The 19,929-nt window shown below is 44.0% G+C and overlaps 1 protein-coding gene across 2 annotated transcripts in view; it reads right to left on the bottom strand.

Moving 5' to 3' along the window:
- LOC115133564 (protein phosphatase 3 catalytic subunit alpha) overlaps positions 1-19,929 on the bottom strand; it is a 151,013-nt gene that overhangs the window by 13,134 nt on the left and 117,950 nt on the right. Inside the window, exons 7-11 of one of the 2 annotated variants that reach the window (XM_029666955.2) lie at positions 18,701-18,778; positions 17,978-18,072; positions 5,615-5,740; positions 4,720-4,791; positions 223-249 (exon numbers count right to left, since the gene is read on the bottom strand). In XM_029666955.2, coding sequence (XP_029522815.1) covers positions 223-249; positions 4,720-4,791; positions 5,615-5,740; positions 17,978-18,072; positions 18,701-18,778 — 398 coding nt within the window. The remainder of the gene's footprint in view (positions 1-222; positions 250-4,719; positions 4,792-5,614; positions 5,741-17,977; positions 18,073-18,700; positions 18,779-19,929) is intronic. The other variant, XM_029666956.2, reaches the window with a different exon arrangement.

Below are 19,929 nucleotides of genomic sequence, written 5' to 3'. Positions count from 1 at the left end.
TGACCTTTACCTGCAATTGATTGAATTTTGGTGCATGTCTACATTCTATATTTTTATAGATTGATTATATATTCTATTTTTACTGATAAATATCAATAACCAAACTGAGCATAAATGTTACAACACATTTATGTCTTGGGTTAGTTAATTGGCTCCCAAAATGCATGTGCAAGAGCAAGCACCAGCACAAAGGTATATTGGCGGTAGAGCTGAGGGTTGTACCTTTCTTGGGGACATATATTAGTTGTCCTTCTCAAGAACACCCCCAGAAGAGAACAGAAAAGACAAGAGAGATCAGTGAATGGCAGAAGAATGACAGAGGAAGCCAAGGAGGAGGAAGAGGAGGTGGAGAGGAAAGAGAGAAAAGGCAAACACACACCCATCAAGGATAAAGAAAAGCAATGGCTTAAAACAAAACTCTGAAAAACAGAAAAGAAGAGACAAATTAGATGAGGTAACCACGGAAATAATGAAATGACACAGCATCGGCGAGGGGGAGAGACATGAGAGAGAGACCTAGATGAGAGAAGAGAAACAAATAAATAAATAACGCAAAGAATATGAACATCAACACAATGAATATTAAGCTACTGAAGAAAGACAGTGAAGGAAAGAAAATGAGGAAATGATGAGATGTTAGTCACCAAGGCTGTGAGTGACTAAGAAGTGTCTGTCAGCTATCAACGTTAGGGTCAAGGGTTCGAATCATTCTCCTATAACACACCACTTCCTTCCATACAGGAACAGGATATGACCTATGTTCACTGCTTTATGTTCACTACATACTTCAGTCTGAGACTGCCACCATTCAAGTCATTTGTAGCGACTTCAAAATGAGGGGTGTTGATCAAATCAAAGTCATCAGCGATTGGATTATCTCTAACAAATCAGAGTATCAAAGCCAATGACACATTTTCAAAACGCCGCTTTATATGTGTTCTGGCTCTCGCCCAACCCATCGGTTTCTCGGACCAATCAGAATGGTCAGAATGTGTCTGTGTCCTTGAAATCTTCGGGGAAGTACTCAGGTTGATGTGGTGCAGCGTTTGGCCGGAGCAGGAAGTTTTGGCAGCCAGGCAAAGCAGTGTTAGAGTCAAGGGTTAGAAGCCATTTTCTATAACACGCCACTTCCTGCCATACAGGAACAGGATATGACCTAAGCATTCCTTCCCCCTCACTATAGAGTTATGGTAACGTGTGTGACTTTGGTAAATAAGAGACGGGATGGAGTATTTAGGGTTTATCTAGGAATGGGTGTTCCAAACCATCTCTACCATCTCTACCTAGACAATGCCATTATGTTTTACAACACTGGTCACCAACCTTTTCTGAGCCAAAATCACTTTCGCAGTCAAAAGGAAAGCCGAGATCTACCGTTCAGATTTTTTTCCAACATGACTTAAACAATGTCACATTAACCTAATAAAAACTGTTCTGTAGGAATTGTTTGGGCAGTAGGCCTAATATACAGTACCAGTCAAAAGTTGACACACTTACTCATTCCATTTCTTTTCAATAAAAAAAAAATCGAACTATTTTCTACATTGTAGAATAATAGTGAAGACATCAAAACTATGAAATAACACATGGAATCATGCAGTAACCAAAAAAGTGTTAAACAAATCAAAATATATTTTAGATTCTTCAAAGTAGCCACCCTTTGCCTTGATGACAGCTTTGCACACTATTGGCGTTCTCTCAACCAGTACACTGATAAGCTGTAGAAAGAATATATACATTTATAAGACTTGTTCATAAAATAGAGAATTGTTCATAACCCTGCTATGTGCGGATAGTACGCATCCCCTTCCCATCAAGAATGGTCTACCACATAGCCAGGGTTAAACGAATCTTGAAGGCAAATGCAAAAAAAAAGAAGAAAAGAGACATAAGTTCTAAATGAGAGGCTACAAGTATAAAGCTCTTGATGCTGGAATGATGAAAATATCTCTAAAATCAAGAGAGGAATTGCAAAAAACTCAAACAAAGAAAAAACAACGCAACCGTCTTTTGCACCAAGTATACCAAGTGTTCGGAGAAAATCAAAGCAATCCTGAAGAAGCACGGGCATATTCTGCAATCAGACCACAAAATTCATAGACACCTCTTCAAGGAACCCCCACTGGTGGTCTATAAGCGTGGTCGCAATATTGGAGATAGCTTGGTGAGATCAGACATGCCCCCTGAGCCCACTCAGACACTCTCGACACCAATTCCAAATGGGAACTACAAATTTGGCTCATACGCACAGTGCAATAGCACTATAAAAACATCCTTCTTCAGACACCCACATACAGGTCGAAAAATCACTGTTAGGGGTATCATCTCATGCAAGACCAAGGGAAAAATCTATCTCATCACCTGTTCATGTGGGAAAGCCTATGTAGGACAAACGAAAAGACAATTAAAACAATGCAGAGCTGAACACCGCAGCTCAATCAGGCGTAAGAACATTGACTATACAGTAGCAGCTCACTTTGTTGAAGTTAACCATCCAATCTCCTCCCTCAAATACACAGGCATTGAGCATGTTGCTCTATCAAGGAGAGGTGACATCGAGATCATCCTACTACTAAGGGAGGCTTACTGGATATCCTATCTAAAACATTGACCCCTAGTGGTCTGAATATTGACTTTGATCTCAGGCCCTTCATATGAACAATTGTCTCTTTTATGAACAAGTCTTATAAATTGATATATTCTTTCTACAGCTTATCAGCGTACACCCAACATGTTCCCCCTGTTGATGCTTATGATTCATTATGGTTGAACCAAAAGATTACATGTAACAAAACAAAATAGAAAACAATTAAATATGTGAAATTTAATTAAACAATAATGTATGTTAAGGCTAATATTATGTACAATATTAAAATCTGTTTCCATATGATAACAATAGCCAATATATTCAATATGCCATAAACTATTGTCAATTCATTCAAATTAACTTATTAATTATGACACATCCCTCACTATTGTCATTGGTTGCACGAATTGCACTGTTTGCCTACATAACCTGGTTCAAGCATTCATGACATTACCCTGAAGAAGGCACAGTGATGCCCAAACGTTGCTGATTTACTCAATAAATGACTGGGAGTTTATATATTGAGTGTGCGACTCTTTATTTTTGATAGTTTATAGTTAATTCGCCGTTAGTCAGCACCTCCACCTAAAATATTTCTTTCTGGGTGTGCGCCAGCTCATGTTTTTTTATTCGAATAGTGTTGAATAAAAACAGTGACAGTAAAATAAAAACTTAAACATGAACTCACTCATAAAAACTGCAGCTCTTTGCTGTATTCTATGACAGTCTCTCTGTGGTCATTGTTTTAAAAGTTATTCTGTCGGCTAGTATCAAACTTAGCTGTAGCCAGGGTCGTGGAAGCTCTGTAGGAGCAGTGATTTTGAGCTATCTGATTGGCCAGCACAGAAGTCGCACGCAATTTAGCCACAGATCTCCCGGTTTTCCTGGGTAGGTAGAGTTTGTCTTTTCACAAAAATGAAAAGACAATTGTCTAGAATTGTGGACTGTGTTGACTTTTGTAACAAACACACATAGTAGATAATAACCACAACTGAGTTACATAGTGGCTAATAGCTATCCTCCAACATAGGGTGTGTGTGTGAGTGTGTGTGTGTATATGTGTGTGTATATGTATGTATGTGTGTGTGTGTGTGTGTGTGTGTGTATATATGTGTGTGTGTGTATATGTATGTGTGTGTGTGTGTGTATATGTGTGTGTATATGTGTGTATATGTGTGTATATGTGTGTGTGTGTATATGTGTGTGTGTATATTTGTGTGTGTGTGTGTGCATCCATGCGGGCATCTTGCACTGTCATGTTTCTACTGTGGATCCAAAGAAAGTAAATGCCAAATGTATGTGTTGAGCTGATGATGTTCCATTGGTAGATTTTGCCCTCTAGTGGAAGTATAGTCAATCACAGAGAGAAAGTCAACGCTCATTTTTTATTTTATTTTTTACCTTTATTTAACTAGGCAAGTCAGTTAAGAAAAAAATCTAATTTTCAATGACAGCCTAGGAACAGTGGGTTAACTGCCTGTTCAGGGGCAGAATGACAGATTTGTACCTTGTCAGCTCAGGGGTTTGAACTTGCAACCTTTCGGTTACTAGTCCAACACTCTAACCACTAGGCTACCCTTCCTTCCTCCCTTGCCCAACCCGTCCTTCCTCCCTTGCCCTATAGACTACCACAGTATGAGTCATAATACACAGTATGAGTCATAATACCCATACAACATAGCAGTCTAACAGGGACATTGTCATTTTTAGTTTTTCCACCATACATTTTTCCAATAGGGGATTTTAGAGACACAACATGAGGGCTGTGTTCCGTGTAGGCTTATTACCCTGGCGTGACATTTTGATAACCATGTCAATATATCTCAGACAAGGTGACTTTTAAAACAATTGGAACCATTTCCCTGTTTGACCACTAGGTTTTATGGGTATTATGACAACTCAACATTGGGGCTCTATTCCCCATTCTCCAATCATTCCAATACTCATATAGAGTGAAGTCAGCAATGTCATGTCATTAGATCTTGCTTTTTAGCTTTTGCTTAAATTACATTTGAATACAGTTTTGGAGTGAAACAGAGAGGGGAGGGAGCACCTGCGAGAAAGGGAATGTAACCTGTCGTGGCAACATGAGAGGAAATAGTACCAGTCAATGGCACACCACACAGACTTACCATCGATCTCCTCGTCTGTCGTCAGCTCATCATTGGAGCAGATGCTTAACACGTTAACCAGCATCTCAGTGACTAGAGAGAGAGAGAGAGAGAGAGAGAGGGAGAGAGAGAGAAAGGAAGGGGGGAAGAGAGAGAGAAAAACAGGAAGGGGGTGGGGAGAGAGAGAAAGAAACAGAGAGAGAGAGAGAGAGAAGACATAAGGGAGAGAGGAAGGAAGGGAGTGTGAGGGAGAGCTAGTACTAGCTAATAGAATGTGAGCCATGTCTAAAATGTGACATCCAACTACAGTGTTTGGGGAATGGTTTGGGGTGTTTCCACATTTAACTACACTCCAGTGGTGAACAGAGAGATGAGGGGAGGGTTGTGTAAGTGGGAGTGGGGTCTTGGATAAGATAACTCATAGTTTACACATTGATTAAATTAAACAGAGAATGTAAATTGTAACTTGTCATGCTACTTTAGTACAGTAGATGTCAGCAGCATGTAAAGGAGGGGTGACTGGGTGTGCTGGAGATTAAAGTGGATGTATGTCACCTTCAGCCTTATGACACATTATACTAAAATACATGCAGTCAAAGATACCATAAATTCCTTTTGACAACCTTGTGGCGTTATGCTGAATGACATTTGATGTGATAATTGTTAAGGACACATCTCATTTGATATTTTTGGCTGATACGTTAGGCATGACTATATCCACATATACCACTGGGTGTGATAATTGGTCATCTCTATTGCTATTTCTAGTTGTTGTGTTGTTAGGCATGTTTATAGCCACATATAACACTGCATGGGAGTCCTAATAACAGCCACAACAACACTATCCTAAATGTATTAAATTGACTTGAACTTCACATTTGACAGGGTTGTCAATGTGTGGGTGTGTCCCGCTCACCTTTCTCCCCGACAAAGGGGAGGGACCAGGTGAAGACATCCATGAAGTTGGGCAGCCAGTAGGGGTGAGGTGAGCAGTTGAACTGCCTGATGTTCATCACATTGTTCTCATACTTCAGTACTGCAGCTGTAGGGAACAGGCAAAGACATAATTTAGATGAACTTAAAAAAAGATGTACTGGTTACTTCAGCCATTTTAAGATTCATTACAAAAAAAATGAGGTAATTGATTTCCTCCACAGTTTTGAGTAAGTACTTATTCAGGGATGTGAAACACTGTATGTTGCAGACAGAAATAGAATGAATAGAGATGACATGATTCTATTCTATCTGATAGACAATCATTTCGGATCTACTTGATACATTTCTTTCTGTAATTTTACATCCTACGGAACAGGCCCATGGAGAGGTGTTTTAAAGGAACATTTCAAACATTTACAACTTCATATTCATCATTTCTACTACTACCCTAACATCAACATATGTGAAAATGGCGCATTTCTATGTTTTGAAGTAAAAAACAGAGGAAAAAAAGTGTTTTCAATGACATCGGTGTCCATCATGTGATTTCAACCAATTATGAGTAGGCGTTGCCTACTAATAGCCTGTTAACTGGTTGATGATGTAATTGGAAACACGCATCTTCCTTTATTTTCTTTACTACAATAGATAGAAATGTGCCATTTTCATATACCCTATGTTGGTGTTGGGGTGGTGCTGGAGATTATGAATATGAAGTAGAAAAATTGTGAAATTTCATCTGACACAACCCATGTCGGTATCACTTTACTTAAAGCATCCAGTGTTCTTGTCCCATCGCACACTAGCGACTCCTGTGGCGGGCCGGGCGCAGTGCACGCTGACAGGTCGCCAGGTGCACGGTGTTTCCTCCAACACATTGGTGCGGCTAGCTTCCGGGTTAAGTGGACAGTGTGTCAAGAAGGACGCACAGCTCTCGACCTTCGCCTCTCCCGAGTCCATACGGCTGTTGCAGTGATGAAATAAGACTAACTACCAATTGGATACCACGAAATTGGGGAGAACACTAAAATAACACATCCTAGATCTGAATGATCTTATTAAATACTTTTTTCTTTCCATAGTTGAATGTGCTGAAAACAAAATCACACAAAAATTATCAATGGAAATCAAATTTATCAACCCATGGAGGTCTGGATTTGGAGTCACACTCAAAATTAAAGTGGAAAACCACACTACAGGCTGATCCAACTTTGATGTAATGTCCTTAAAACAAGTCAAAATGAGGCTCAGTAGTGTGTGTGGCCTCCACGTGCCTGTATGACCTCCCTACAACTCCTGGGCATGCTCCTGATGAGGTGACGGATGGTTTCCTGAGGGATCTCCTCCCAGACCTGGACTAAAGCATCCGCCAACTCCTGGACAGTCTGTGGTGCAACGTGGCGTTGGTGGATGGAGCGAGACATGATGTCCCAGATGTGCTCAATTGGATTCAGGTCTGGGGAACGGACGGGCCAGTCCATAGCATCAATGCCTTCCTCTTGCAGGAACTGCTGACACATTCCAGCCACATGAGGTCTAGCATTGTCTTGCATTAGGAGGAACCCAGGGCTACCCGCACCAGCATATGGTCTCACAAGGGGTCTGAGGATCTCATCTCGGTACCTAATGGCAGTCAGGCTACCTCTGGCGAGCACATGGAGGGCTGTGCGGCTCCCCAAAGAAATGCCACCCCACACCATAACTGACCCACCGCCAAACCGGTCATGCTGGAGGATGTTGCAGGCAGCAGAACGTTCTCCATCACTCTGTCACGTCTGTCACATGTGCTCAGTGTGAACCTGCTTTCATCTGTGAAGATCACAGGGCGCCAGTGGCGAATTTGCCAATCTTGGTGTTCTCTGGCAAATGCCAAACGTCCTGCACGGTGTTGGGCTGTAAGCACAACCCCCACCTGTGGACGTCGGGCCCTCATACCACCCTCATGCTCCTTCTGCTCCTCCTTGCACAAAGGCAGAGGTAGCGGTCCTGCTGCTGGTTTGTTGCCTTCCTACGGCCTCCTCCACGTCTCCTGATGTACCTGCCTGTCTCCTGGTAGCGCCTCCATGCTCTGGACACTACGCTGACAGACACAGCAAACCTTCTTGCCACAGCTCGCATTGATGTGCCATCCTGGATGAGCTGCACTACCTGAGCCACTTGTGTGGGTTGTAGACTCCGTCTCATGCTACCTCTAGGGTGAAAGCACCGCCAGCATTCAAAAGTGACCAAAACATCAGCCAGGAAGCATAGGAACTGAGAAGTGGTCTGTGGTCACCACCTGCAGAACCACTCCTTTATTGGGGGTGTATTGCTAATTGCCTATAATTTCCACCTGTTGTCTATTCCATTTGCACAACAGCATGTGAAATTTATTGTCAATCAGTGTTGCTTCCTAAGTGGACAGTTTGATTTCACAGAAGTGTGATTGACTTGGAGTTACATTGTGTTGTTCAAGTGTTCCCTTTATTTTTTTGAGCAGTGTAAATATATATATATATACACACACATACATACACACACACACACACACACTCAAAGAAAAATGAAAAAAAAAGCATCCAGGTATTATGCATTACAACTTGTTATAAGCATGTATGTTATTCATGTTTTATAGCAAGGTATATATAGAATGTTTTGTCTCTCTATGATTTTGTCTGGATCATTTCGAGATGATTACAATACATCATAATGGGCTAATAACTGCATCATAATGAATTATACCTGTATGCTTTAAGTAAACTACTGTAAAAACTACTGTAACATGTTGAACGAACCACTGGTGTACATAGCATTATGAATACATTCAGAGGGCCTTCTATCCTAGAACATCCATAGAGTGCATTATAAAACTATCCATAAAACTGTAAATCCAGCTCGTCACTAAACCCCAATAAACCTGTCAGTTTTATACCACAAGGGACATTGTGTCTTGCAATTAAAACAGCGGTATTAACTAAAAATACCTAGTCTGTCTCCGCTATGTCCAGTTCAACACAGCTGGCCTTTTAAATCCATCCTCGGCTCTTCCAGAATGTTCTTTCATCTTAATTCCAAGCCCTCAACCCCCACCACTCCAGTCCCAGCATCATTTAAAGGGATTTAAAACACCTTGCTCAGCATATGGGCCATCCCTCCCTCCATTCCTTAGAGAAAGAACTTGAATTTCTGGTGAGGGATGAATGGAGGGAGGCATGGAGGGAGAGGGTGAAAGGAGAGAGTGAGAAAGAGGCAGGGAAGAGGGGGAGGGAGGTGAGAGAGATGAAGTGAGGGAAGAGGGAGAGAGAGAGAGAGAGATGATTAGAGAGAGAGAGAGTAAGATGATTATAGAGAGCGATAGAGAGAGAGATAATAGGAGAGTCAGAAGGAGAGATGATGGCGGTGGAGGGATGTTGAAAGGAAAAGCTGGTGCAGAAAAATACGCTGAAACACAGCAAATCTACTTGTAAGTTCCACAGGAGATAAAACATTTACATTTACGTCATTTAGCAGACGCTCTTATCCAGAGCGACTTACAAATTGGTGCTTTCACCTTATGACATTCAGTGGAACAGCCACTTTACAATAGTGCATCTAGGTCTTTTAAGGGGGGTGAGAAGGATTACTTTATCCTATCCTAGGTATTCCTTAAAGAGGTGGGGTTTCAGGTGTCTCCGGAAGGTGGTGATTGACTCCGCTGTCCTGGCGTCGTGAGGGAGTTTGTTCCACCATTGGGGGCCAGAGCAGCGAACAGTTTTGACTGGGCTGAGCGGGAACTGTACTTCCTCAGTGGTAGGGAGGCGAGCAGGCCAGAGGTGGATGAACGCAGTGCCCTTGTTTGGGTGTAGGGCCTGATCAGAGCCTGGAGGTACTGAGGTGCCGTTCCCCTCACAGCTCCGTAGGCAAGCACCATGGTCTTGTAGCGGATGCGAGCTTCAACTGGAAGCCAGTGGAGAGCGGAGGAGCGGGGTGACGTGAGAGAACTTGGGAAGGTTGAACACCAGACGGGCTGCGGCGTTCTGGATGAGTTGTAGGGGTTTAATGGCACAGGCAGGGAGCCCAGCCAACAGCGAGTTGCAGTAATCCAGACGGGAGATGACAAGTGCCTGGATTAGGACCTGCGCCGCTTCCTGTGTGAGGCAGGGTCGTACTCTGCGGATGTTGTAGAGCATGAACCTACAGGAACGGGCCACCGCCTTGATGTTATTTGAGAACGACAGGGTGTTGTCCAGGATCACGCCAAGGTTCTTAGCGCTCTGGGAGGAGGACACAATGGAGTTGTCAACCGTGATGGCGAGATCATGGAACGGGCAGTCCTTCCCGGGAGGAAGAGCAGCTCCGTCTTGCCGAGGTTCAGCTTGAGGTGATGATCCGTCATCCACACTGATATGTCTGCCAGACATGCAGAGATGCGATTCGCCACCTGGTCGTCAGAAGGGGGAAAGGAGAAGATTAATTGTGTGTCGTCTGCATAGCAATGATAGGAGAGACCATGTGAGGTTATGACAGAGCCAAGTGACTTGGTGTATAGCGAGAATAGGAGAGGGCCTAGAACAGAGCCCTGGGGGACACCAGTGGTGAGAGCACGTGGTGAGGAGACGGATTCTCGCCACGCCACCTGGTAGGAGCGACCTGTCAGGTAGGACGCAATCCAAGCGTGGGCCGCGCCGGAGATGCCCAACTCGGAGAGGGTGGAGAGGAGGATCTGATGGTTCACAGTATCGAAGGCAGCCGATAGGTCTAGAAGGATGAGAGCAGAGGAGAGAGAGTTAGCTTTAGCAGTGCGGAGCGCCTCCGTGATACAGAGAAGAGCAGTCTCAGTTGAATGACTAGTCTTGAAACCTGACTGATTTGGATCAAGAAGGTCATTCTGAGAGAGATAGCGGGAGAGCTGGCCAAGGACGGCACGTTCAAGAGTTTTGGAGAGAAAAGAAAGAAGGGATACTGGTCTGTAGTTGTTGACATCGGAGGGATCGAGTGTAGGTTTTTTCAGAAGGGGTGCAACTCTCGCTCTCTTGAAGACGGGAGGGACGTAGCCAGCGGTCAGGGATGAGTTGATGAGCGAGGTGAGGTAAGGGAGAAGGTCACCGGAGATGGTCTGGAGAAGAGAGGAGGGGATAGGGTCAAGCGGGCAGGTTGTTGGGCGGCCGGCCGTCACAAGACGCGAGATGTCATCTGGAGAGAGAGGGGAGAAAGAGGTCAGAGCACAGGGTAGGGCAGTGTGAGCAGAACCAGCGGTGTCGTTTGACTTAGCAAACGAGGATCGGATGTCGTCGACCTTCTTTTCAAAATGGTTGACGAAGTCATCTGCAGAGAGGGAGGAGGGGGGGAAGGGGAGGAGGATTCAAGAGGGAGGAGAAGGTGGCAAAGAGCTTCCTAGGGTTAGAGGCAGATGCTTGGAATTTAGAGTGGTAGAAAGTGGCTTTAGCAGCAGAGACAGAGGAGGAAAATGTAGAGAGGAGGGAGTGAAAGGATGCCAGGTCCGCAGGGAGGCGAGTTTTCCTCCATTTCCGCTCGGCTGCCCGGAGCCCTGTTCTGTGAGCTCGCAATGAGTCGTCGAGCCACGGAGCGGGAGGGGAGGACCGAGCCGGCCTGGAGGATAGGGGACATAGTGAGTCAAAGGATGCAGAAAGGGAGGAGAGGAGGGTTGAGGAGGCAGAATCAGGAGATAGGTTGGAGAAGGTTTGAGCAGAGGGAAGAGATGATAGGATGGAAGAGGAGAGAGTAGCGGGGGAGAGAGAGCGAAGGTTGGGACGGCGCGATACCATCCGAGTAGGGGCAGTGTGGGAAGTGTTGGATGAGAGCGAGAGGGAAAAGGATACAAGGTAGTGGTCGGAGACTTGGAGGGGAGTTGCAAAAACAAAGGGAGAAAGTTTATCGGAGAACCAAGAGGAGTGCTTTGGTTCGCCACAGTATGCAATACTGCTCCAGAGGTCTAGTGCAAACAGGGGTCTCCAGAGGTCTTGTGCATAGTTTTTTCTGTGCCAATATATGCATGGAATATTGGATCTGTGGAAAACACCAAATTCTCTGGGAGGCAATTGTAACATACCAAAGATGGGGTCAGAAACCGAGGCTGTATCAAGAACCAGTTTAACCCTCAGTGTTTATGAGAGAAACACACAGTACCAGTCAAAAGTTTGGACACACCTTTTCTTTATATGTACAATTTTCTACAGTAGAATAATAGTGAACACATCAAAACTATGAAATAACACATATGGAATCATGTAGTAACCAAAAAAGTGTTAAACAAATCAAAATATATTTGAGATGAGATTTTTCAAAGTAACCACCCTTTGCCTTCATGACAGCTTTGCACACTCTTGGCATTCTCTCAACCAGCTTCATGAGGTAGTCACCTGGAATGCATTTCAATTAACAGGTGTGCCTTGTTAAAAGTTAATTCGTTGAATTTTTTTCCTTCTTAATGCGTTTGAGCCAATCAGTTGTGTTGTGAGAAAGTAGGGGCGGTATACAGAAGATAGCCCTATTTGGTAAAAGACCAAGTCCATATTATGTCAAGAACAGCTCAAATAAGCAAAGACAAACGACAGTCCATCATTACTTTAAGACAGGAAAATGTCAATAACTTTTAAAGTTTCTTCAAGTGCAAAAACCATCAAGTGCTATGATGAAACTGGCTCTCATGAGGACCGCCACAGGAAAGGAAAACCTAGAGTTACCTCTGCTGCAGAGGATAAATTCATCAGAGTTAACTGCACCTCAGATTACAGCCCAAATAAATGCTTCACAGAGTTCAAGTAACAGACACATCTCAACATCAACGGTTCAGAGGAGACTGCGTGAATCAGGCCTTCATGGTCGAATTGCTGCAAAACCACTAGTAAAAGACAATTATAGCAAGAAACACGAGCAATGGACATGAGACCAGTGGAAAACTGTCCTTTGGTCTGATGTGTCCAAATTTGAGATTTTTGGTTCCAACCGCCATGTCTTTCTGAGATGCAGAGTAGGTGAAAGGATGATTTCCGCATGTGTAATTCCCACCGTGAAGCATGGAAGAGGAGGTGTGATGGTGCTTTGCTGGTGACACTATCAGTGATTTATTTAGAATTCAAGGCACACTTAACCAGTATGGCTTCCACAGCATTCTGCAGCGATGCGCCATCCCATCTGGTTTGCACTAAGTTGGACTATCATTTGTTTTTCAACAGAACAATGACCCAAAAACATGTTGTAAGGGCTATTTGACCAAGAAGGGGAGTGATGGAGTGCTGCATCAGATGACCTGGCCTCCGCAATCACTCGACCTCAACCCAATTTAGATGGTTTGGGATGAGTCGGACCGCAGAGTGAAGGAAAAGCAGCCAACAAGTGCTCAGCATATGTGGGAACTCCTTCAAGCTGGTTGAGAGAATGCCAATAGTGTGCAATGGTGGAACAAACTCCCTCACGACGCCAGGACAGCGGAGTCAATCACCACCTTCCGGAGACACCTGAAACCCCACCTCTTTAAGGAATACCTAGGATAGGATAAAGTAATCCCTCTCACCCCCCCCCCCTTAAAAGATTTAGATGCACTACTGTTCCACTGGATGTCATAAGGTGAATGCACCAATTTGTAAGTCGCTCTGGATAAGAGCGTCTGCTAAATGACTTAAATGTAAATGTAAATGTAAATGTGCAAAACTGTCATCAAGGCAAAGGGTGGCTACTTTGAAGAATCTCAAATATAAAATATGTTTTGATTTGTTTAACACTTTTTTGGTTACTACATGATTCCATATGTGTTATTTCATAGTTACTATTGCTGTACAATGTAGAAAATAGTCAAAATAAATTAAAACCCTTGAATGAGTAGGTGTGTCCAAACGTTTGACTGGTACTGTATGTAATACAGTAAGAAAACATATAATCTCGGTCCCCCCAAAAAATCCAATCCTTTTTTGTATCATGAAAAATCTATAGATTCTCATGGATGTTTTAGAATGATGATTAAAAAAACTATTTCCAAATACATTATGTATGACTTCAACTTGTATTAGAATACTTTGCTATTTTGGCTCACACAGCAGCCCCATTAGTATTAGACCTGGGCCTGGGCCAATGACCTAGTTTGTCTAATCAGGGTAAGGTGTTATCACGTTGCAACAGGCCAGGGAACCACACAGGCAGACACTGCTGCCTAACCCCCTTTATACAGCAATCTGCTCCCCCTCCCACCCGCAACACCCAGCCAATGTGGCCCAGATTCGTTGAGGGGAAAGCTGACACCGAGGTCGGGTCCCGTTGGGGACTTTCCTGCCTCAGGGCGTCTCCTGACTGGGTTTGAGAATAGCCAGTCATCAAACGCGGCATGCCAGCCATCTGCATGTCATGAGTCTGTACAGCTACAGCCAGACTAACATTCACTTGGAGTGGGCTTGGTGAGAGTTGGGGTTGGTGATACAGTGGTGAGACGAGCGGGTGGGGGAGCAAGCAAACGGTGCAGCCTTGAGCATCAGCAACTATTCTTATGAGCTGCTGTGCCTTCTCTTAGATACAGACACACAAACTCAGAAAGCACAAATCCACTTGCATTGTAGGATCTATGCAGTTAGTGGCTTACAACAAGCAACCCCTCATGCTACAAGGCTCAGCTCGTTGTCGTTTGTGACACCAGCGTTCTGGGTTTGATTCCAGAAAGGACCAAATATTCCTAACACGTGACTTGCTTTTCATAAAATAATAAAATGTTTTTAATTAAAAAAAACTCACAAATCAATACATTTAAAAAAAAAATATCAGAATATTTTCGGAGGTTCCTTGCAGTTCCTCAGATGACCACCGGGGGTCTCTGTTGCTCTGATAAAGCTGCATGCTCCTCTAGTGCTTCTTAGGGGAAAACACCAGACTCTGTGCTTTAACACACACACACTACCATGGTCAAGACATCCCGATGCCTACCCACCGGTCTGTCTTCTCCTACATTATTTACAGAGGAGTGCCTGCTGAGAAGGGTTTTCCTCCCTTCGTAACGAGGACGGCTCTCTGATCCCCTTTGTCTGGAGGGATGGAGGGAAGCGGGGCAGAGGGATGAAAGTTCCTCTCTACCTCCTCTGGCTTAATTCTTCCTCCTGTACTGTCTGTCTTCCCATCAGACTCTACTCACTCTACGGTCTACCTCTCTGTATTCATGTAACAGAGGCAGACAGGAAATAGAGGGAAATGGGCTGTTTTGTTTTTTCACTTCACTTCAATTTATCATCCCACACATATTTGATCCGAATAGATCACTGTTGCAGTGCAATACAGTAGACTACACAGTACAGTGTTAGTAATAATGCAGATTGAGTTGTCATTGATCAATAATTGAGGTCTTGATCTTCACTATTGTTAAGTCACAGAAGGAGAGTAAATAATAACAATGGAATGTTTATTGGTTAACTGGTCCTCTCTTGCCAAGAGTCCCATCCAACTTCCCACCCAGAAATCCAGAGAGGAAAACAGAACCTCCCCATTCTGCTCTGATGTGCTCTGGCTGGAGGGGGTGGGAATCCCTGCAGAACATCCAGACAAGGTCCCCACGCTGTCGTCCGTGACGAGGCGGAAAATTCTCTTGTTCACTGTCATCATTCCTGCCCCGGGGATGCCAACGTGATATTTTTTCCACGCCAGCATGCCATCTCTTTCCACCCCTCGTACGATCGCACCGCCACATGCCAACCTCACAGGAAACTGAACTCTGACATTTGACCCCCAGAGGTCAATGAACAATGGCTCAATCTCTGAGCCTGTCCTCTCTAGAGCAACAGCAATTTCAATCCATCTCTAATTTCACTATATCAACGAAAAACAGGAGAGAGAAGGGGAAAGATGGCTGTTTAAGAAGCAGGTAGGCTAAATGTTTGTGCTGTTTAAGAAGCAGGTAGGCTAAATGTTTGTGCTGATTAAGAAGCAGGTAGGCTAAACGTTTGTGCTGATTAAGAAGCAGGTAGGCTAAATGTTTGTGCTGATTAAGAAGCAGGTAGGCTAAATGTTTGTGCTGATTAAGAAGCAGGTAGGCTAAACGTTTGTGCTGATTAAGAAGCAGGTAGGCTAAATGTTTGTGCTGATTAAGAAGCAGGTAGGCTAAATGTTTGTGCTGATTAAGAAGCAGGTAGGCTAAACGTTTGTGCTGATTAAGAAGCAGGTAGGCTAAATGTTTGTGCTGATTAAGAAGCAGGTAGGCTAAATGTTTGTGCTGATTAAGAAGCAGGTAGGCTAAACGTTTGTGCTGATTAAGAAGCAGGTAGGCTAAATGTTTGTGCTGATTAAGAAGCAGGTAGGCTAAATGTTTGTGCTGATTAAGAAGCAGGTAGGCTAAATGTTTGTGCTGATTAAGAAGCAGGTAGGCTAAATGTTTGTGCTGATTAAGAAGCAGGTAGGCTAAATGTTTGTGCTGATTAAGAAGCAGGTAGGCTAAATGTTTGTGCTGATTAAGAAGCAGGTAGGCTAAATGTTTGTGCTGATTAAGAAGCAGGTAGGCTAAATGTTTGTGCTGATTAAGAAGCAGGTAGGCTAAATGTTTGTGCTGAAGTTTGACCTGGTGATTAACACAGCCAACTTCTCACCACACATGCCTGAATCCCTTTCAAAGCCGTCCATCTACTTCCGTCTCCCCGTCACACTTCCAACTGTCTAAACACAAGCACCAACAACATACGGCAGGGGAAAAACAGGTAAATGCCTTATATGTGTTTGAATATGCGTAATTGCCATCACTGTCCAAGAGGCAGGCCCAGCGACCGAAGGGTCTTGTTGAGCTGGGAGATCTTAATTAAGCAGCTAGACAATATAGCATGCACAAATATTATTTCCCCCTTGGAGTCCTCCAACCTCCTCTATATTGTGTTGCAGCAGTCAGTTTTCATGTTTACAGCTCATGGAGAGAAAGGATAAAGAGAGAGAGAGGGAGTGGGAGAGAGGAGGGTGAGAGTGAGAGAGAGGGAGGGAGCGAGAGAGAGCAATCATGGCGGTGTGTTTTCATTTGAGTGCAGGGTGTACCATAGTTCATCTCTCTCTACACACCAGTGTAATGTCAGGGAAGTAGCAGGAGGAGAAAAACACATTAGCCTGAGTGACCATCAGTGACAACCCAGCTCCAGCTCATGTGACCACAGACAACTTGACCCCTGACAGGAGACCCTGTAGAGTAGTAGACCCTTGTCTCAGGGGTGGAACAATCTGATTCTACAATTGCTCTTATCCTTAAAAAAAAGGAGCTATGTGGCCTTTACATTTTATCCACTCAGCAATGTTGGCCTTTGTGTTTTGGTTTTTATTTCTTTGCCTGTGAAACCACCGGCTAGGGGTTTCCTGGCTCTGACGGCATCCCCTCTCTGATAAGGGTTACACTGTCCCAGGACCGCAGACCATCGGGGAGAGGCCCCGGTTAATTTGAATCTGGCAACGTCTTCATATTGAGACGACGGGCTCCTTTTAGATTTACAGTGGCCATCGACCGGCCATCAATCACTAGACTGCAGCGCTCGCAACCGAGGCCCCAGTCCAAGATGAGAGAAGATCAATCTATTACGGTCACTTGCATTTCAATTGGGCGCCCTGCCCCCGCCTAAATTAATGATCAGACAGATTCTAACCATATTTGTGCCTCATTGGGCAGTTCTTAACAGAAATAACATAGATAATGTTTTCTTCTTACCTCTTCATTTAGAAGCTCTATCCCTTGTTGTTTCAAGAGAATAGAAAAGAATCCTAGAAAACGACATCGCCTGAGTCAAACTCTTTTTAACCATAAAAAAAACATTTGAGGAAATATGCAACCGATGTTAAATGCACCATAAAACTACAGTGGGAAGTAGAATCTAACAGGGCTGAGTAATTGCCTGCGTTCCTGACTGTGCTCCACAAGGCTGGCTATTTAAAGCTCTTTACCTTTGAGTTGGCAAAGCTGGGATTAGATATCAAAGTGTGCCGAGAACAGGGAACATCAAGGTTAAAACAACAACCTGTAAACATAGCCCACTGTAAGACTGACAAAAATACTTCAAAACATCTCAACACATGCCCTCAAGTAAACTCACTGGCTTTGCCCCAATTCACACCTATGCGAAAATATGCCCCCATGGGGAAAATGGCAGTCTCTTTCTCTGTGTGTGTGTGTCAAAAACAGCCCCATCCCCTTCTCCCTGTCCTGGAAACTCCCCTTTGGTGCCCCTATTGGACAAAAAGAGTCGCTCTGAGACTTTTTGTGCTGACTCACTTCACAAAGGTCTGTCTGTGTCCAGCCTCCTCCAGAGTGTGCATGCCAAATGGACCGCAGTTAGTCCAGTCCAGCCCATCCCCATCTAAACCAACCCAAGAGACGCAAAATAAACTAATACATAGTCGAGCTAATGAATACTGGGGACTCTGTGCTTACCTTTGTTATTGTAGACGTCTAGGTAGTTGGGTGCTGAGAAGATGGTGATGAGAGAAGGAAACCCTGTCGTCTGGCTCTTCCTGTACATGCGGTACCTAGAGGGAGAGACGGCATCATGATTACCGTCGCCGTTACAACAACACTACCTAATACTCTGTAGCTCAGTGTGGTAGAGCAGCGGGTTCGATTCCCAGGACCATCTGAAATGTACGCACGCATTACTTTAAAATCGTTTTGGATAAAGGGGCCTGCTAAATGGCATATATTACAACAGGTTATATAATAATGTAACATACACATTGTGCATGTGAATGAAGTCAACAGTGCCCTGAGGAGTCATTTCATTGATTTGGACACGGTAATCTGATCCTAGAGCTGTGCCTAAGGCTGACTTGTACGTCAAGCTATCCTTGCTCTTTGAGTGGGACCAGACGGTCTGCGTGGACAAGCAGCGGGAGTGCAGAGAAAACAAACAGGGCAACAAGCCTTCGGTCAGTTTGGGCTCCCCTCTGCCTCATCAGCCTTTTCTTCAGCGTTTTGACATGCTTGCTATCAAAGTCCTTTGAAGGGGCTCTGATGGCCAAAACTCTGCAACTTTTAATACAGCACAATTTTTTAGTAAACAACAGGTTCAAATGTTTACTTGCGTAAACTCAAGCGACATAGTTGTCCAAGGAGAAGGGCTGTGGAGCAGTCAGCGGTGGGTAAAAAGAGGACACTTACCCAGCGTCCTGTGCTTCATGGGCTCGAATGACAGATAACAAGTTATTGTGTTGTAGAAAGTCGCAGACAGCGGGGTAGCTGTTGGAAGACAAGATGACACATGCTTGATTAACGGCTCTAATTTGATCTAAAGACAGTGATTAGATTTCGTTGACACACAATTGAAATAGATATTCATTCAAATGTATTTTAATACATTTGTAAATATAGCAGATGCATCTTCGTCATGTTACCATCAGAAAGGGTAAACAAAAAGGGTAAACAAAATAATCCAGCAGGTGTGTGGTTTATCAACAAACACTATAATTATTTAGTGTGTGTGTGCGTGTGTGCGCGCGCGTGTGTGTGTGTAGCTTTTGCATACTCATGCGGTTCTGAACAGGCTGAGATGAAGGTGGCCAAAACAAACTGACAGTAATTACAGTATAGGACAGTTGCAGTATTTTCCATGCCATAACCTTTCCTTACCAAAGACACCAAAAGTCCACTGGAAATGTCCTTTCGCTCTCAGTGAGGTCGGCCCTAGTCACACAGCCAACAACCCCCTAAAAACCAGTCACGTTGACAACATTCCTAAATCACCTACCGGAGAAGGAACGTTTAGTAAGCGAGTGACCTTGGGAAACAGAATGCAACTGTGAGTCCAAATCCATCCATAACTCCCGACCACAACGACTTCTAAAGGCTATTCCATGAACAGCTGATGTCACATGAGAGCCATCCAAGGATAAATGTGCAATATTCTCAGACTGTTTACAAATCGTTCAAAGAACCACACTCATTGTGCAACCTACTCATGTTGGTATTTTATTGTAGGCTTCAAATAATCAACCATTTTACATTGAGAAAACTACACATCAGCTGTACATTAGGAAATGAGTGACGTACGTGATATCATTTAGCTCTGCGCAGGAGGCTAAACTCAAGTGCTTGTTGCTGGATATAGCTCATTTGCATAACAATGGTCACGCTCTTTGCTCAGTACGAGTCCCCATTGCTGAATGCTTTTGGAGCTAGAGGGTAGCTTACTGCTCTGTGTGATAGGTAGATGGATTTGTTTTTCGTGAAGCCTTGCACTTCTGGCCACTGGGCACTTCTGGTAACATCCAATGTCCTCACCCTACAGTTAATATCCAGGACAAATAGTAGACAAGAGAACAATAACTCTCACTTCACTAAAAGTAAACAAATGTGTCTCAAATCACATTTCCTTGTCAGACGGGTAACAG

Source organism: Oncorhynchus nerka, linkage group LG8 (assembly GCF_034236695.1).
Source record: "Oncorhynchus nerka isolate Pitt River linkage group LG8, Oner_Uvic_2.0, whole genome shotgun sequence".
Lineage (NCBI taxonomy): Eukaryota > Metazoa > Chordata > Actinopteri > Salmoniformes > Salmonidae > Oncorhynchus > Oncorhynchus nerka.
The sequence above is the reverse complement of the archived record's forward strand: the minus strand, read 5'-3'. Positions and strand labels throughout refer to the sequence as shown.